The 20,401-nt window shown below is 39.5% G+C and overlaps 1 protein-coding gene across 7 annotated transcripts in view; it reads left to right on the forward strand.

Moving 5' to 3' along the window:
* SGTA (small glutamine rich tetratricopeptide repeat co-chaperone alpha) overlaps positions 1-20,401 on the forward strand; it is a 46,626-nt gene that overhangs the window by 10,249 nt on the left and 15,976 nt on the right. For 6 of the 7 annotated variants that reach the window (XM_072601430.1, XM_072601434.1, XM_072601435.1 and 3 more), the window contains exons 2-5: positions 6,601-6,739; positions 16,123-16,226; positions 16,430-16,517; positions 19,308-19,407. In XM_072601430.1, coding sequence (XP_072457531.1) covers positions 6,640-6,739; positions 16,123-16,226; positions 16,430-16,517; positions 19,308-19,407 — 392 coding nt within the window. In that variant the 5' untranslated portion in view covers positions 6,601-6,639. Of the gene's footprint in view, positions 1-4,306; positions 4,472-6,600; positions 6,740-16,122; positions 16,227-16,429; positions 16,518-19,307; positions 19,408-20,401 lie in introns of those variants that run through there. The other variant, XM_072601432.1, reaches the window with a different exon arrangement.

The raw sequence follows: 20,401 nt of genomic DNA on the forward strand, positions 1-20,401 counted from the left end.
GGCAAGCAATTCAATATAGGCCAAATCTGTGTAGTTTTGCAAATGACTTCCATACTAGTTGTGTTGTATAGGACTAACTATATTTCCCTCCATCCTATCCTGTCCCCCATGACTTCTATTCTCTTTTGATCCTATCCCTCCCCATGAGTGTCGACCTCAAATTGCACCCTCCTCCCCATGCCCTTCCTTCTATCATCCCCCCTACCCTGCTTATCCCCTTATCCCCCACTTTCCTGTATTGTAAGATAGGTTTTCATACCAAAATGAGTGTGCATTTTATTCTTTCCTTTAGTGGAATGTGATGAGAATAGACTTCATGTTTTTCTCTCACCTCGCCTCTTTATCCCTCCACTAATGAGTCTTTTGCTTGCCTCTTTTATGAGAGATAATTTGCCCCATTCAGTTTCTCCCTTTCTCCTCCCAATATTTCTCTCTCACTGCTTGATTTCATTTTTTTTTTTAAGATATGATCCCATCCTCTTCAATTCACTCTGTGCACTCTGTCTCTATGTATGTGTATGTGTGTGCATGTGTGTGTGTGTACTCCCACCCAGTACCCAGATACTGAAATGTTTCAAGAGTTACAAATATTGTCTTTCCATGTAGGAATGTAAACAGTTCAACTTTAGTAAGTCCCTTATGACTTCTCTTTGCTGTTCACCTTTTCCTGGTTCTCTTCATTCTTGTGTTTGAAAGTCAAATTTTCTTTTCAGCTCTGGTCTTTTCATGAAGAAAATTTGAAAATCCTCTATTTCATTGAAAGACCAATTTTTCCCCTGACATATTATACTCAGTTTTGCTGGGTAGGTGATTCTTGGTTTTAGTCCTAGTTCCTTTGACTTCTGGAATATCCTATTCCATGCCCTTTGATCCCTTAATGTAGAGGCTGCTAGATCTTGTGTTCTCCTGATTGTATTTCCACCATACTTGAATTGTTTCTTTCTAGCTGCTTGCAATATTTTCTCCTTGACCTGAGAACTCTGGAATTTGGCCACAATGTTCCTAGGAGTTTCTCTTTTTGGATCTCTTTCATGCGGTGTTCTGTGGATTCCTTGAATATTTATTTTGCCCTCTGGTTCTAGAATCTCAGGGCAGTTTTCCTTGATAATTTCATGAAAGATGATGTCTAGGCTCTTTTTTTGATCATGGCTTTCAGGTAGTCCCATAATTTTTACATTGTCTCTCCTGGATCTATTTTCCAGGTCAGTTGTTTTTCCAATGAGATATTTCACATTATCTTCCATTTTTCCATTCTTTTGGTTTTGTTTTGTGATTTCTTGCTTTCTCATAAAGTCATTAGCCTCCATCTGTGCCATTCTAATTTTGAAAGAACTATTTTCTTCATTGAGCTTTTGAATCTCCTTTTCCATCTGGCTAATTCTGCTTTTCAAAGCATTCTTCTCCTCATTGGCTTTTTGAACCTCTTTTGCCAATTGAGTTAGGCTAGTTTTCAAGGTGTTATTTTCTTCAACATTTTTTTGGGTCTCCTTTAGCAGGGAGCTGATCTGCTGTTCATGCTTTGACTTCATGTCTCTCATTTCTCTTCCCAGCTTTTCCTCCACCTCTCTAACTTGATTTTCAAAATTCTTTTTGAGCTCTTCCATGGCCTGAGCCCATTGGGTGGGCTGGGACACAGAAGCCTTGACTTCTGTGTCTTTGCCTGATGGTAAGCATTGTTCTTCCTCATCAGAAAGGAAGGGAGGAAATGCCTGTTCACCAAGAAAGTAACCTTCTATAGTCTTATTTCTTTTCCCTTTTCTGGGCATTTTCCCAGCCAGTGACTTGACCTCTGAATATTTTCCTCACACCCACCTCACCTCCTGATCCTCCCAGCCAGCATTTGGGGTCTGAGATTCAAATGCTGCTTCCAGCCTCAGGGCTTTTGGCGGGGGCAGGGTTGCTATTCAGTGTGAGATTAAGTTCAGCTGCTCTGGTGGGGGCAGGGCAGCCTCTCAGGCTCAGTTCCCTCAGGGGGTTTATGCACAGACCTTCAACAATGGATCCAGGCTCCTGCCTGCTTGGGGAGCCCTGGTCTGCCGCCGCCCCTCAGCTTCTGCCTCCCGAGGGGGCCCGAGCCATGGGGGCACCCCACTCCCCCCTCCCCCCTCGACCCGCCAAAGAGACTCTCTCACCGACCCCCATCACCTGTGGGTGGAGGGACTTGTGCGGCCGCTGGAGATCCCGTCCCTGAAGCCTGCTCGGATCTGATCCTCTCCGTGTCGCGGCCGCAGCAGGTCTGGGCTGGGCTCCGCGTCTGCAGCGCGACGGACCTTTAGCGAGAGGTTTGCAGGTCCCTCTGTGGGTGGAGGGACCCACGTGGCCGTTGGAGATCCTGTCCCTGAAGCCCGCTCGGATCTTTTCCTCTCGGTGCCGCGGCCACGGCAGGGCTGTACTCAGCTCCTAGTCCCGGCGCCCAGTCCGCGGCGCGAAGGACCTTTTGCGAGAGGTTTGCAGGTCTCTCCGGAACAGAAATCTCCCTCGCTCCAATGTTCTGTGGCCTCTGGGTGCAGAATTCGCCGTGAGTTACTTCTTTGTAGATGTTCTATGGGTTGTGTGTGGTAATATTCTTGCTCAGTAGAATATTTTTCATTTTTGTCATTGTAGTCCCCATCCCTATCACAGTACCTTGTATCCAGCAAGCTTTTAACACATTTATAAATGAAATTGAATTAAACCTTTCCCAGTTACCACTGCTCACAAAACATTGAGTTTAGTAGGTTCTGTTGGCCTTCATTCTACTTAGTGCTAGGATAGTGTTGGAAAGGATATAAGTCCTCTCATATGCAGCCTCCCCTGTTTGAAGTGCCCCACAACCTGTTGCTGCTTTGGCAGTTTGGCTGATGTGAAGCTTTGACACAATATAGCTGGGATTCTGTCTTGTCACCTTGGAAAGTTCATAAACCTCTTGAGGAGTGTCCAGAAAAATAGTTTTGGCTGATATGTCAACTTTTTAAAAGACCTCTCTGGGTAAGATCTTTTCTGGGTACAAAATTCCTTCTATCTGATATAGATAAGCTTTTAGAAAATAATAGCTAACATTTATACAGGGCTGCAGAGGTTGAAAAGTATTTTCCATACCTACCTCATCTCTGCAAAGACCCTGTGAGAGATAGGTCCTATAGTTTTTATTATCCCCATTTTCCAAATCAGGAAACCGAGCTTCATGAAGGTTAAATGACTTGCCCATGGTCACGCAACTAAGTTACACATATTATCAAAAGCAAGATTTGATCCCAGGTCTCTTATGAATCTCAAATTCTGTGCTTTCTACTATGTCTGTGTGTCTCCTGAAAAAAAGATAATTATCAATATGTCTTATTTATAAAAATTGAGTCCCCCAACTATTTTTAAAAATAAGTTTTTATTGAATTCTTTTTTATACATCCTCAGCATTTCCTTGAGTAATTCTCTTCCCCTCCCATGTAATAATTTAAAAAAAAAAGAAAAGAAAAACATAATAAAATTGATCAGTACATTCAAAAATTCTGAAAATATTTACAGGGACATCCAACTTTTGCAAAGCATGGGGTAGGTGGGTATTTTCCCTTATCTCTTCTTTTAAGCCATCCTTGTTCTTTTAATTTTGTAACATTCATATTTGATTCTTTTATTTTGGTCTTTCTGTTTGCATTATTGTATCAGCCATTGTGTATATTGTTTTCTTGTCTCTCCTTACTGCATTCTTAATCAACTCACATAGATAATTCTACTTCTGCCTTCATTATATTTGACATTTCTTATGAAGAGTAATATTCCATTACATTCATGTACTACTACAATTTGTTTAGCCATTCCCTAATCCCAGTCTCAGATTATGATAAAACTTTATCCTAATAGTATCAGTAAGCAGTTTTGTAGAGTTCCTCAGAAATTGTGTCTTGTTGAGCATAGTAGATTCTACAGTGAATTGTCCTTTAGAAAACACATTTTTATCTAGCGGCATAAAGTATAACAACACTCCTAAGATGGAGCTAGTCTGGTGGCACATACTACCAGTGGAGAGAGCTCTGGGCCTGGAGTTAGAAAGAGCTTAGTTCAAATGTGGCTTAAGCACTTAATAGCTATGGTGCTGGGCAAGTCACTTAACCTCTGCCTCAGTATTCTCAACTGTAAAAGGGAGATAATAATAGCACAAGTAAGATAATATTTGTAAAGAACTTAACATGTAGGCATAAATTCCTCCCTCCTTCCCTCAGTTTGAGGGAGTTTTATGACTTGCCCAAGATCACACACCTGGTAGGGCAAAGAGCTAGGATTTGCCTCCAAGTCTTTTGACTCTAAATTCTGTGTGTGTTTTCTTTTTCAGATATCATAGTTGCTCCTGAAGAAATGCTACGAAGCAGCTTATTAGAGTATAAAAAGTATTGAGTTTATATAGAGAGTTTCAGAGCTGGAAGAGAGTTTAGGAGATCATCTAGTTCTGCTATAATATTTTCTTCTCCCCCCTCATTTTCCAGCTGAGGAAATTGAGGTAAAGTGACTTGCTTCAGGTTATACTGGTAATTAATGAGACTCTTGCTCAGCCCAGGATCTGTCCAATATATCAGGAAGCTGTTCGATTTTCTGGCAGTTACCTTCTTGGGTCCTCCATTTTCCCATCTGTAAAGAGGAGTTAACAATTCCTGCCTTTCCTGTCACACACATAGTATTTACTGTTTTGTGTATAGAATGATTGCGTATCAAAGCAAGTTTTCAGCTTCAAAGCACTGTACAAGTGAAAGCAGTTTTTCAGTTCAATTTGAAACTATTTGTCACATTCCTAATATTTACAAGTCACTCTGTTAGACCTTTCAAGTACAAAGACAAAAAAATGAGACAGTGCTTGCCTTTAAGGAAATTATATTCTTCTGGGGGAAATAGTGTACAAATTGAGAGTTAAATACAAAATAATTTGTGGAGAGAAAGGAGACTTAACTGGGAGAGTTAGGGAAGAAACCATGGAAGAAGTGGTCAGATAAAGATTTTGGAATATGGTGATGAGGAAATAGTATTTCTTAGACTCCAGGAATGGCTTGTATGAATGCACACAAATGAGATAGCATGTTCACTTCCTAGAATTCACTTGCTGGTCTGGAATATAGGCTTCATTAAAGACAGTAGCTTGATGTAAGTCTAGAAAAGTAGGTTAGACTTAGACTATGGAGGGTCTTAAATACCAGAGTGAAAAGTTTATATTCTTTCCTAAATGCAGTACAGCGCTGCTAAAGGTTATTGAGCAGGGCAGTGATGTGGTCAGGTCTGTGTCTTCAGACTACTAGCTCCCTGGAGGATGGATTGGAGAGGGGAGAGACTAGCTAGAAGCAGGGAGACGAGTAAGGAGGCTGTTACAAAAGCTTAAGGTGAAAGAGATGCTAGTTTTCATGTGGGTGGAAAGATGAAAGAAGCCAACAATGTTGGACAGTAGAGATGGAAGCCATAAGACTTGGCACTTGATTGCTTTGGGGAATGAAAGGAAGGAGTCAAAGATGGCTGAGATGGCTCTAGTCATGGACATCATGCTGGTGCTCAATTCAGCCAATATCTGTTTGAGCAGAAATTGGGAAGTTTGAATAAGAGAGGAAGGTCGTTTATTATATTTTGAATATGCTGAGTGTGGGATGCTGACAGAATGTCTAGGTAGGGATATTTAGGAGGCAGTTGGCAATGTAGGCCTGGAGTCAGGAATAGGATTATTGTTAGGTATGTAGATTTGGGAATCACCTACATAGAAATATTTGAACCTATGAGTTCATGAGAAACCATGACTATAGAAGAGAGTCAATATGAGATGGATGTAAAGGAACAGAGAGGGAGCAGTCACTTTGATAGAAGGGAAAAGGGACCAACCAGTTATCAAGTACCTGCTGTGTGCCAGATTCTGTGTTAAGTACTTTGCAAATATTTTCTCATTTAATCTTTACAACAACCTTTAGAGTTAAGTGCTGTTCTGATTCCCATTTTCATAGTTGAAGAGACTGAAACATGTTAAGTGACTTCCCTAGGGTCATGTAGTCATTGTCTGAGGCTGAATTTGAACTCTGGTCTTTCTGACTTCAAGCCCAGTGCTATATCCACTGCACCCGCTTAGCTGTACTGTACCCCATTGAAAGGAGGAGAAAAATGTCAGAGAAGCCAATTGACAAACATTTGAAAAGTGCTGACTGTGTGCTAGGCATTGGAGTTACAAAGATAAAGTAAAAACAGCCCCTGCACTAAAGGTTACCTTTCATCTCATCTATTTTATATGTTTCTTGTGTGTACCAATTTATATACATGTTATCTCTAATCAGAATGTAGGGCATTTGTAGTAGACCCATTTGGCATGGGTCCTGATGATGTTGGATGATGATGGTGACCACTGTTAGTAATAGACCAAAGACTGAGGTTTTCTTTGAAGTAATGGTATTTGGGAGTTTTTATTCTTGAAGCTACATCTCAAATTTATCTAGAAATCTTAGTTTAAATTAAAGGTGTGTGCACCTCCTTCCATGCTCCCTCCCTTCCTCCCCCAGTCTGGAAAATGCCAAAGAACATACAAGAAATGAGAAAGAACAAGACAGAATTGTAGCAGTCTTATAATTTCTTTTCATCAATACTTTTATGACTTGATCTAATCCACAGATCTTGAAAATCACAAGATCCCTCTTCAGAGCCATAAAGATGGAGGACAAGAAGCGCCTTGCGTATTCCATCATCCAGTTTCTGCATGACCAGCTGCATCATGGAGGCCTTTCTCCTGATGCCCAGGAGAGTTTGGAAGGTAAGTGTTGGCACCTTTCTGACTTTTTTATCTTGTGGTTTCAGGGGTGCTTTAAAAAGTTAAAGAACATCTCATGTTTTTACAGGGGTTGACTACCTCTCTGCTGAAGACTACTTTTGTTCCAGCACCTCCCAAAATAGTTTAGTTTCAATACTATTGTTTTATTATTTCTTTCTGTCTCATGTAGTTCTTGATTTCTGATTGATCTGTTATAGTTTTTGAAGAGTCTGATACTGTGTAAAGTTTAGTACTTTCTATTCTATTCTATTTATCTCCTAGTTTTTCTCTCTAGAGCTTTTATTTCATTTTTTAAATATCTTGCTTAATTTCTTCTAAGTAGCCATGTAGTTGTTGTGGAAAATCCATATATATATATGTATTTTGGAAAGTATTTTTTTTCCTTTGGAGTCTGCTTACAATTGTTACTGAGTTATTCTCTCCTTTTGGGGGAGCTCTAGATTTTCAACAGCTTTTTATGCTAGTTGATATTTTCTTTGATTTCACTTGTCTCTCTAGCTTTAGTTCCTGGCTCTGTCCTAGGCTGCACCTTTGAATGAGGGTGACCAGCCCTGTTTGGTCTTGACCTGAGTCACCTAGGTTCCTGCACTTATCTCCACCTTCTAGGCTCAGGTCCCTTTATCTTTGAGGTGTGGAGAATGAAATCATCAGGTACTACTCTAGTGGTGGAGGAAACCTCATCCAAATGCCAGGGTCACCACCCTGGGGCTTTCTTTGAGGAACTCCCCTGCTCTAGGCCACCTTCTGACACAGAAGCTGTCTGGCACTGTCACTGGTTTTGTTGGAGGTCCCCATTCTTTTAGCTTTTGGGGACCTGACTGATTCCGGGATAGAAGTTATTTAATACAGTTTCTTAGTAGATTTTTTTGGTCATTTTCAGGTTTGGTATGAACTTCAGGGTTCTGAAGGTGCCCTACATGGTGGTCTGCTTTCCTGTTCAGACAACCATCCTGGCTAAAAGTCCAGTAGTTATGTTTCATTATTTGTTCTCCTTTACTTTCATTGTTTTTCAGTTACTTAAGAGCTTGACTTCTCTTTAAAGTATATGGTAAATTTAACATGATAGTACTGACACACTGCCCTACTTGTCTTTGTCCTTGTCTAAACTTCCCTCTGCTCTCTTTTCTATTTTTGGCATTACTCATCAGTACCGGCTCCCTCCTCCCCTCCCTCCTCCCACAAAAATGAGAGTGGGAGCATGCACACACACCTCTCCACCCCCAAATAAAAGCCTTCCCTCATAAGAAAAAGTGTATTTAGTTAAGCAGAACAAATTCACACATTGGTCAAGTCTGAGTGTGTTTTATTCTGCACTTCTAGGCTGTCATTGTCCTATGTCTCTTATACCTTTGTAGCTAAACTTGAAAAGGCTGTCTACAATAGGTGTCTCCACTTTCCATCCTCTTACTCTCTTCTTAACCCCTTACAGTTTGGCTTTTGACCTTATCATCCACCAGAGTTGTTCTCTCCAAAGTTACCAGTGATCTCTAGTTGCCAAATCCAATGATTTTCTCAATCCTAATTCTTCTTGTCCACTCTGCAGCCTCTGATACTATTGATCACTCTCCCTTTTCATACTCTCTTCTCTTTTTGAGTTTTTGGTACACAACTCTCTCCTGGTTCTCCTCCTACCTCTCTGACCTCTCTTTCTTGGTCTTCTTTGCTGGATCCTTCTCTAGATCATGACTTCTAACTGTAGGTGTCCCTCACAGTTCTGTCTTGGCTCCTCTTTTCTTTTCCCTCAATATCACTTCATTTGGTGATCTCAACAGCTCTTGTGGATTTAGCGACCATCTCTGTGCTGATGATTCTCAAATTTACCTGTCTTGTCTCTACTGATCTCTAATTTTGAATCTTTGATTGCCTTTTGGACATCTCAAACTGAATTTCCAGTAGACATCCTCAACTCAATTATCTTCCTCCCACACCCCCAACCTGCCTTATTACTATTCAGATCACCACCATCTTCTCACTCCCTCAGGCTTACGACTTGAGGAGTCATCCAGAATTCCTTATCTCACCCCCTATATTCAATCCAAGGCCTGTTTTGCAACATCTCTCATATATGCTACCTCTTTTTTCTCCTCTGCTTGTCTTAAGTCTCTCCCCACTCCACTCCATCCTTCATTCAGCCACTAAAGTGATGTGATCCTATCACGTCACCCTCCTACTCAGTAAACTCCAGTGGCTGCCTATTGCCTCCAGAATCAAACACAAAATGCAGTTTGGTATTCAAAGCCTTTCATGACCTAATCCCCTGTCTGTCTTTCCAGTCTTCTCACACCTTATGCCTCAACATATATTCTTAGATCCAGTGATGCTGGCCTCCCAACTGTTCCATGAACCAGACATTGCTACTCTCGACTTTGGGCATTCTTCCTGACTTTCCCCCATGCCTGGACCACTTTTGCTCTCTCTTCTGACTAACCCCTCTTAATTCTGCCTAGTTAATTTTTGATTAACCCTTCTGTTAATTATTTCCTGTTTATCCTTCATGTAGTTTGCTTTTTGTGTATTTGTTTGCTTGTTGTGTCCTCTGTTAAATTGTAAACTCCTTGAGGGCAGTGATTTTTTTTCTCCTTTTTGTGTCCCTGGCACATAGTAGGAGCTTAATTTATTGATTGATTGCTGGTCTTGGAATGAGGAAGACCTGAGTTCAAATCCTACCTTATATACTAAGCTTTGTGGTCCTGGGCAAATCATTTTGTCTTTCTCAGCCCCAGTTTCTTTATTGTGAATATGGGCGCTTTAATGATCATAGTATAAGTTAGAACTTCCCTTCTTCACAAGGGAGCAGGCCAGTGGAGTTACATAATAGCCAGCCAATTAGAAGGATTTCTGAGGCTCAGCGCTGCTTGATATACCAGTGATCTTCTGTGAGTGAACTCTAGTTGGATTTGGAGATGTCAGAAACCACAGACCAGCTCAAGGGTAACCTTGAGCAACAGCTGTAGGTTCAAGACCTTTCTCTGGACAGAATATCTTGGCTTATTGTGTCTGGTGACACCCTGTTTGAAAGGCTCTAGAAACAATATTATCTTATCCTTTTTCCGCTCCCCTTGGAGCAGCGGAGAACTTTCTCCCTCTCTGCTCCTTTGCAGGATCTTCTTTCCCTTGCAAGTTTTTTTCTCAAACAATAAATGCTTTGTAACAAGTAATCAGACTCTGTTTCATTTAGGGTCTCTCTTTTTTGGGCCTGGGGTCTTCCTTTAACAATAAAATGAGGATAATAGTACCTACCTCACAGGGGTTTTGAGAATCAAATGAGATATTTATAAACTCTTTGTAGACCTTAAAGCATTAAATAATTGCACCTTTTAATTGTTATTGTCATCATCATTATGTCAGTGGTGAGCTTGCTGGGTCATAGGGTAAGGAGAGTTTAGATACTTTTTTTGTATGATTCCAAACTGATATTCAAAACATTTGGACAATTTCTCAGCTCAATTGTGTATCAATGTTCTTATCTTCCCATAGCTCCCCCTCCCCCATTGTATCCATCTTTTTTTCATTTTTTGCCAACTTGCATGGTATGAAGTGAAGCCTCAGAATTATTTAAAATTCTATTTTTCCTTTTGAAAATTGTTCGTACACTTGGACCACTGTGCGTTAGGATACAGTTCTTAGTGTTAAATATTTTTTTGGTCCCCTATATATTTTAATATTGGAATTTTGTGAGTGATATTTGATGCATATATTTTTTACCACTTTTTTCTTTAGCATTTATATCTTAATTCATTTTATTCATGAAAAAGGTTTAAAATTTTCTGTCATCAAAACTGTGAATTTTATTTTTAATGATTTCTTGCTTAAGTATTCTCTCCCAGCTGTAGTTGTCAAAAGTATACCTGATCCTGTTCTCTAAGGTTTTTTTAATTGTGCCTTCCTGACCTTTTGTAATCAGTTTTACAAATATATATTTTTAGCTTATTGTGATTTGTATAACATATAATGTTGGTCTAAAGTTAATTTCACCCAACTTCTTTAGAGTTTTCCCAGAAGTTGGATACAAAGGGAGTCCACTTTCCAGTATTTTATGTTCTTAAGTTTATGAAACATTGAACTGTTTTTGAATGCTTTTGTTTCCTGCTTAATCTAGTCTTTTCCATTCATGTCCTCTATTTTTTTCTAAACTAGTACCAAGTAATTTGGCAATTACTACTTTATAATAGTTTGAGGTCTGATAAAAGGATGCCTGCCTCCTTCATTTATATTTCCTCTATTATTTCCCTTGAGATTCTGGACTTCTTTTGTTTTTCCAGATGAATTTTGCTCTTTACACTTCATGTTATATGATGTACTCACCTCCTTTTTTTTTTTTAAAATTTATTTATTAATTTTGGGTTCCAAATTTTCTCCCCATTTCTCCCCTCCCCCCACCCCAAAACGCCAAGCATTCTAATTGCCCCTATCACCAATCTGCCCTCTCTTCTAACATCCCTCCCTTCCCTTATCTCCATCGTCTCTTTTTTCCTGTAGGGTAAGATAATTTTCTATACCCCATTACCTGTATTTCTTATTTCTTAGTTACAAGAACAGTACTCAACAGTTGTTCCTAAAACTTTGACTTCCAACTTCTTTATCTCCCTCCCTCTCCACCCATTCCCTTTGGGAAGGCAAGCAATTCAATATAGGCCATATCTGTGTAGTTTTGCAAATGACTTCCATAATAGTCGTGTTGTGTAAGACTAACTATATTTCCCTCCATCCTGTCCTGCCCCCCATTTCTTCTATTCTGTCTTTTGATGCTGTCCCTCTCCAAGAGTGTTGACTTCTAATTGCTCCCTCCTCCCACTGCCCTCCCTTCTATCATCCCCCCTGCTTATCCCCTTCTCCCCCACTTTCTTGTATTGTAAGATAGATTTTCGTACCAAAATGAGTGTGCATTTTATTCCTTCCTTTAGTGGAATGTGATGAGAGTAAGCTTCATGCTTTTTCTCTCATCTCCCCTCTTCTTCCCTCCACTGAAAAGTCTTTTACTTGCCTCTTTTATATTTTGCCCCATTCCATTTCTCCCTTTCTCCTCCCAATATATTTCTCTCTCACCGCTTAATTTCATTTTTTTAAGATATGATCCCTTCCTATTCAATTCACTCTCTGCTGTGTGTGTGTGTGTGTGTGTGTGTGTGTGTGTGTGTGTGTGTGTGTGTGTGTGTGTGTGTGTGTGTGTGTGTGTGTGTAATCCCACCAACTACCCAGATACTGAAAAAAGTTTCAAGAGTTACAAATATTGTCTTTCCATGTAGGAATTTAAACAGTTCAACTTTGGTAAGTCCCTTATGACTTCTCTTTGCTGTTTATCTTTTCATGCTTTTCTTCATTCTTGTGTTTGAAGGTCAAATTTTCTTTTCAGCTCTGGTCTTTTCATCAAGAATGCTTGAAAGTCCTCTATTTCATTGAAAGACTATTTTTCCCCCTGAAGTATTATACTCAGTTTTGCTGGGTAGGTGATTCTTGGTTTTAATCCTAGTTCCTTTGACTTCTGGAATATCTTTTCCATGCCCTTTGATCCCTTAACGTAGAAGCTGCTAGATCTTGTGTTATCCTGATTGTGTTTCCACCATACTTGAATTGTTTCTTTCTAGCTGCTTGCAATATTTTCTCCTTGACCTGAGAACTCTGGAATTTGGCCACAATGTTCCTAGGAGTTTCTCTTTTTGGATCTCTTTCAGGAAGTGATTGGTGGATTCTTTCAATATTTATTTTGCCCCCTGGTTCTAGAATATCAGGGCAGTTTTCCTTGATAATTTCATGAAAGATGATGTCTAGGCTCTTTTTTTGATCATGGCTTTCAGGTGGTCCCATAATTTTTAAATTCTCTCTCCTGGATCTATTTTCCAGGTCAGTTGTTTTTCTAATGAGATATTTCACATTATCTTCCATTTTTTCATTCTTTTAGTTTTGTTTTGTGATTTCTTGCTTTCTCATAAAGTCATTAGCCTCCATCTGTGCCATTCTAATTTTGAAAGAACTATTTTCTTCATTGAGCTTTTGGACCTCCTTTTCCATTTGGCTAATTCTGCTTTTGAAAGCATTCTTCTCCTCATTGGCTTTTTGAACCTCTTTTGCCAATTGAGTTAGCCTATTTTTCAAGGTGTTATTTTCTTCAGCATATTTTTGGGTCTCCTTTAGCAAAGTGTTGACCCACTTTTCATGCTTTTCTTGCATCTCATTTCTCTTCCCAGTTTTTCCTCCACCTCTCTTACTTGATTTTCAAAATCCTTTTTGAGCTCTTCCATGGCCTGAGACCATTGAATATTTGTTTTGGATGTTTGGGATACAGAAGCCTTGACTTTTATGTCTTTCCCTGATGGTAAATGTTGTTCTTCCTCATCAGAAAGGATGGGAAGAGATATCTGTTCACCAAGAAAGTAACCTTCTATGGTCCTATTTTTTTCCCTTTTTTGGGCATTTTCCCAACCTGTTACTTGACTTTTGGGTCCTTTGTCAAGAGTAGGGTATACTCTGGGAATCTGTAAAATCTCAGTTCCTCCAAGGTGGCACAATCAGGCGTGTACTGGTCTGGGCACAGGGAGGGATTTTTGTGCCCAGAATCTTAGCAGAGTTTCCTCTCCGCAGCCACCTGGCCTCCAGTTCCACCAAGCCAGCACTGGGGGGTGGGGGGTGGGATTCAGTCAAGCTGTGGGGGCAGGGCCACCATTCAGTGAGAGACAAAAACCAGCCCCCTTAGAGCCTCTACACTGGGTGGAGGCAAGAATCAGCTCCTCGGTGCCCCCAGGGGTTTTTACGACCCAACAATGGATGTGGGCTGCTGTAGGGGCTGCCCTGGGAACTGCAGCCACTTCCTGAGGCGGGAGCTATGGGAAGGCCCTTCTCCTTTCCTGGCCAGCTGAAAAAACCCATTCACTGAACTTTGGCGCCTGTGGGTTGAGGGATCTGAGAACCCGCTGCTACTGGGACTGGGGATTCCGTGACTGGAGATTCCACCCCCAAGGGCTGTTCATGAGCCATGCCATGCGGCCAAGGCTGGGCTTCACTCCGCATCTGGCGCAACAGACAACAGATGTTTCTGTGGGCCTTTCTGGTCACCCTGGGCTGGAAATCTCCTCCAGTCTGTTGTTCTCCACTTCTGCTGCTCCAAAATTTGTTGAGAGTCCCTCTCTACAGGTGTTTTATGGGCTGTGTGGGGAGAGCCTGCATTTTTGTGTCTTTCTACTCTGCCATCTTGGCTTCACCCCCTCACCTCCTTTTTTAATCTTTAATGATGTTGTTCATTTCCATTTGTGTTTTAATCACTTATTGAGGCATCTGCAGTTAGGATTCTTCATTGATTCAGAGCCACATTAACATCAGTATGGCTAAAACCCATGGGTTAAAAGAGCACAGGCCTGAAGGAAATTGTTTTCTTTCTTTGTTTAGCTTTTATTTAGTATTTTATTTTCCCCCAGTTTATATGTAAAGACAGTTTTTGACATTTGTTTTTAAAACTTTGAATTCCAAATTCTCCTTCCTCCTCCCTCCTCACCCCCCCAGTTTTCATTGAGAAGGCAAGCAATGTGATATAACGTGTGGTCAAGGAAAACACTTCCATAACAGTCATATTGTGAAAAAAAATATAGATACACCAAAAAAAACTCAAGAAAAATAAAAAAAGTATGCGTCAGTCTTTATTCAGATACGATCAGTTTTTTCTCTGGTGATGGACAGCATTTTTCATTTTAAGTTCTTCAGAGTTGTCTTGGATTGTTATATTGCTGAGAATAGTGAAGTCATTCATGGTTCATCATCTTACAATATTGCTTTTATTTTGTATACAGTACATTTTACTTTGTAGCAGCCCATGCAAGTCTTTCAGGTTTTTCTGAGAGTGTCCTAATTATTATTTCTTATAACAGTAGTATTCCACCATAACACATACCGCAACTCCCCTGTTGATGGTCACCCCCTCAGTTTCTAATTCTTTGGGCTCCAAAAAGAGCTGCTGTAAATATTTTTGTACATATATGGACTTTTCCTTTTGGGATACAGACCTAGTAATGGTGTTGCTAGGTCAAAGATTATGCACAGTTTTATAGTCCTTTTGTCATTGTTCCAAATTGCTCTGCAGAATGGTTGAATCAGTTCACAACTCCACCAACAAACTGCATGAATGTCTTATTTTTCCCCACATCAATTCCAACATTTGTCGTTTACCTTTTCTGTCCTATTAGCTCATCTAATAGGTATGAAGTAGTACCTCAGAATTGTTTTAATTTGCGTTTCTCCAGTCAATAGTGATTTAGAGTATTTTTTCATATAACTATAGATAACTTTGATTATTTTATCTGAAAACTGATAATATGTTTTGATCTCTTGTCAAATGGGGAATGGCTCCTGTTTTTATAAATTTGACTCACTTCTTTATATATTTGAAAAATGAGGCCTTTATCAGAAAAACTTGCTTCAAAATTTTTTCCACAGACCTGAAGTTGTCAGTCTTTTTAAGTCCTATTGAATCATCAGTGACAGTTCTCCTTCAGCTGTCAGAGATGTTGGTTGATAGTGTTGGCTCAGGAACAGTTGTTAATACTAGAAAATCTCACAAACGTATTAAATCATTCTAGTCATGCATGGATCCCTCTGATGTCCTTTCAGCATAAAGAGTAGTTCTAAATCTCAACTTTTTCTGGTGCTGTGAAATAATGATTACCTTATTTTATGTAGAAAATTGATTCTGGAGGAGCTGGTATAATGGGAAGACCCTGGGTTATATAATCAGATAACCTTGGTTCAAAGCCTTACTCTGCCACTTAATGGCTATGTCACTTTCCTTCCCTCTTTCTTATTTTTCCCTTCTAAAATGGAAGGGGGGCCGACTAGAAAATGTCTAAGGGCCCTTCATCTTTAAATCCCATGCTCCTAAGTAAAAATCAGGTGGTGATGTGGCTTTGTAATTGACTTGTTAAATGTGTCACATCAACATTTATTTGGAAATCTGGAAGAGTAGAGAGATACATTTCCCATGTCAGATCAGAAGTTGTTCTATGCCAAAGTAGCCTTGTCACAATATGCTCCTGGATGTATTATGACTACGTAGTGATCTGATGATGTTAGCAAAATGGATTCTTTGCTCATTTGTCTAGGAGATTTGGGTGACTCAGAAGGATTCTTGTCGTCTTCCACTATTTTGGACCCATCTAATTCTTTCTCTTCTATGGGTTTTGGTAGAAGTGAACTGCTGAGATAAATTGGGGGGCCAAAGGGAGGAATATTTTTAATAAGCAGAATATAGCAGTGTTATTAGTATATGTATGTATATGTTAAAAATAGGACCGATCCCTACTTCCGTGCTGAAAAATAAAGCTTCAGAGTGACTCTTAATAAGTATTTTGAGGCTTAAAAAGAAGCAATCTTATTTCTTCTAGTTGCAATCCAATGCCTGGAGACAGCTTTTGGGGTGACTGTTGAAGACCGAGATTTAGCTGTATCACAGACTCTGCCAGAAATATTTGAAGCTGCTACAGGAAAAGTGAGCATACTGGACCTTTTTGAAATGGATATCCAATCTCATCATTTCATGATATTTTCAATTTGGGATTTGTTTCCTTCTTAGATCCATTTGAGGGTAAAAAATCTGGCTGGATTTAATAGGAAAACATAAGTTGGATGGGGGAAAACAAGGGTGTCTGTTGATGTCCCTTCCTAAAATGACTTGTTTTTTTCTTGTGATAGAAAGACATGCCCTACATCCGTAGGAATTCTGAACCCATCTGCCCCTCTGATGAAGATACAGCTGAAGCTGAGAGACTGAAGACTGAAGGTAAAGAAAATAGACTGACAACTACTTCAGCAGTTGCCATTTTTGCCACATATTCTGTTTTTTCCTCTGTGAAATAAAGAGGGACTTGCACGGAATGATAGGTTCACCTGTGATAGCCAAGGAACATGGAAGTATTTGTGTAGTGGGCACAAGAAGGCAGGGAATGTTCTTCACTCCTAGAGATTGTTCTTATTTGTGCAAAGATCTGATCATTCATTTGACATGTAATTTATTATGTACCTCTTATGTACAGACAGTACTGAGCTGGGAACTGGGGAGGTAGAAAGTTTAGATAAGGTCTGAGTTATTATCCTCATTTAGGTTATAATCTGGTTTTGGGAGGGGGATTAGAGATATAGATATTATGTGTTATTGTGTACTGTGTATTGTGTAGTTAAAAGTGCCTTAGGGTATAGTAATACTAAAATGTGCTATATGAAGTCCTGAGGGAGTCATAGAAGGTATTATAGAAGAAATATTTGAGTTGAACTTTAAAGGATGGGTTGGAATCTGTGTAATGAAGATTTGGAGGGGGATGGTATTTCAGGGCATAGAACAAGGGAAGGCCTGGAAATTGGAAAGTATAGTGTATTGAGTAGAGCTCAGTACATATGGTGTGGAGGTGTGTGTGCGTGTGTGCGTGTGTGTATGTGTGTGTGTGTGTGTGTGTGTGTGTGTGTGTGTGTGTGTGTGTGTGTGATAACTCAAGACAAAACTGGAAAATGAGGATAGTGTTGGGTTGTAGAGCTTTGAATACCAAGGTAAGAAGTTTGACCTCTGCTTGAAGACAGTAGAGTCACTAAAAAAACACTTCTAACACAGGGACAACATAATGACATATATTTATAAAAATTTCTCCACCAGAAGAATGAAGAACGGATAAGACTTTTCAAACCCACTAAGACGGCTTTTACAATAATCATGACGTGTGATAATAACAGGAGCTGACGAATGGTTGTGACAGAGGAAATATAAAAGGGGGGGATGGGGGTGAGATGTTGGGATCATGGAATTGACTGATTTTGAGACATTAGAGAGAAGAAAACATCAGAGATAATCCCAAAGTCATGAACATAGGAGACTAGCTGAATGGTGGTATATACTACTGATGGAAATAACAAAGTCAGAAGGAAGTTTTACAGAAAAGATATGAAGTTTAGTTTTGGACAGGTAAACTTGGAGGTGCTGGCAAAACATGCAAATGGAAGTCTTCTGTACACAGTTCAAGATTTGAGTGCAAAGTTTTGCAGAGAAGTTAGAACTTGCTATGTGTTTGGGAATTTGGGAATTCTGTATGGAAATTGCCACTAGAGAGAGAAAGGAAGACAGATCCTTGGGACACTTACATTAAGGGGTCATGTCCTGTCTCCACTGAAGACCATTCCAAGGTTCCCTATTGACTGCCCAGAAAAGTAGAGAATCCTATAGCCTTGGGCCAACAAGGCCCTCCTCAGTCTGGTACCACCTGGTTTTTACAGGCTTGTCGCTTAGTATTCCTCTCCTTATATTTTAAACTTTAGCCAAATGGGATTAACTATTCTTCTTTTGCATCCTATCTTTTCTTCCTTTTGTGGAATATGATCCATTTCCTCCCATCTTTGCCTATTTAAAATCTCTTGCATTTAAGATTTAGCTCAGATTCCAACTCTTCTCTGAAGGCCTTATCTGATCCCCAGCCCTAAATGACATTCTCTTAATTGAATCTTCTGTAGGACTTTTTTTTTTCAATTAGCAAACATTTATTTTCTCTTCTATTCCCCCTTTCTCCACTTGAACAACAGAAAGAAAAAACTTAAACCCTCATGACAAATATGCATTTAGTGGTTTGCCATTTCTTTCTCCAATTCATTTTACAGATTAGTGTTCCAATTTTCCCACATCCCCTCCAGTGTTTATCATTTTTCTTTTCCTTCATATTAGTCAGTCTGATGAGTGTGAGGTGGTACCTTAGAGTTGTTTTAATTGCATTTCTCTAATCAATAGTGATCTAGAACACTTTTTCATATGACTATAGCTAGCTTTGATTTTTTCTTTTGTCTGAAAACTGCCTGTTCATATCATTTGACCATTTGTCAGTTGGGGAATTGCATTCTTTTGGAAAAGTGCATCTTTTGCATTGTAATCATTTGGAGATATGCCTGCCCTCTTCTCCTCTCAACTTCCCATGCTATAAGCACCATGAGAAGACATAGAACATAAAATATACCGTATTTATTCATCACAAATGCTGAACATAACTCTTTGATAAATATTTTTCAAATTGAATTTAAAGTAGGAGCTGGGAAACTCTCAGAAGTTAAAGTTCTCTCAGAAAGCATGAAGGGAAGTCTCCTAAATCTGGTTGAAGGATTCTAGTAGAAAATGAGACTTCACTAGGTGCGGTTCTAAGAAAAGCAAGGTTTTCATATTAATTTATCACAAATGACTTTCACCTTTGTCCTGAGACATTTTTTTTTTGCCCTTTAAAACACTTTATATAATTACATGTATTTTTCTGTGTTTGGTGTGTCATTCCCTTGCTGCAACGTAAGCTCCATGAGAATGGGGACTGTATCTTCTCTAACTCTGCATCTTCCCCAGGGCTCTGTGTGTCGTAAGTATTGAATAAGTGAATATGGAGATGCAGAGTAGCAGTTGAAAACCTTTCACTAAAATGTGCCTCAACTAATGAAGAATAAAAATGTTGTCTAAAAATAATAAATCTAACAAAATGAAGAATAAAAATGTAATTTTAAGCATTCAGTTCGTTATGTCCTACATATAATATGTATATATTTTCTTTGCCTTTAGGAAATGAACAAATGAAAATAGAAAATTTTGAAGCAGCTGTCTCTTTTTATGGAAAAGCAATTGAATTAAATCCAGCCAATGCAGTGTATTTTTGCAACAGGTACTGACCGCTTGATCACCTGAAATTGGGAAAGGAAGAGGCATGTTGTTTTGTATTCTCTGTTGTGATCCTGAAAGACCAAAAATATTTATGACACTTTAAGTTACAAAATACTTTCACCTATGTCCCATTTGAGCCTCATAACTCAGTGATGAGGTAAGTCAGTGTTAACTTACAGATGAAGAAAATGAAAACTCCCAGGAGATAAAAATTCACTTTGTTTTGTCTTCTTATCTCCATCACCTAACACAGAGCTTTGCACGTAGCATTGGATTAAGTAATTTGCTCAAGATTTCCCAGTTAATTAGAATCAGGACTAGGATTTGAAGTTGGGTCACATTACGGATAGGAAAAAAGTTTTAGTCCGTGCTCACCAGTTTACTGATGAGGAGCCCAAGGGTCAGGGAGAATAAAAATGCTTGGCCAGGGTCCCAAAGGAAGAGGTAGAGGAAGGGCTTCAGGCACTCCTTTGACCCAGAGTCTGGTTTTCTTTGTATCTGTATCACAGTGATACACTGTGCCAAGTACCTGGGGCTAGTCCTACAGCTGTGTAGTTAGTGGTCTTTTAGAATAACATAGTATCATTGGCTCAACTGAATATTTTAAGGAAGATGATAGTAATTCTGTCATAGCTGATTGTGGGGGTACAGTAATTACTTTAAATTCTTAATTTTAGTGCTTTGTAGAGTTTTAGTACAAGAGTTCTTAACGTGTGTGTGTGTGTGTGTGTGTGTGTGTGTGTGTGTGTGTGTGTGTGTGTGTGTGTGTATCCTGGCTTTCTGTAATAAGTAGCCTGGTGACTCCTATGGGTCCCTTCTCAGAATCATATTTTTAAATGAGTAAGATACATAGAATTTCAAAGGAAACCAATTATTGAAATACATCAAAAAAAAATAAAACAAGTTCATGGACCCTAAGTTAAGAACCTAGTTCCAGAGGGCAGAGCATAGTGTAGTAGTAGCTTGGTCATTGGTGCTGTCACCAAATGCATATA

Source organism: Notamacropus eugenii, chromosome 4, assembly GCF_028372415.1.
Source record: "Notamacropus eugenii isolate mMacEug1 chromosome 4, mMacEug1.pri_v2, whole genome shotgun sequence".
In the NCBI taxonomy this organism is placed as follows: Eukaryota; Metazoa; Chordata; class Mammalia; order Diprotodontia; family Macropodidae; genus Notamacropus; species Notamacropus eugenii.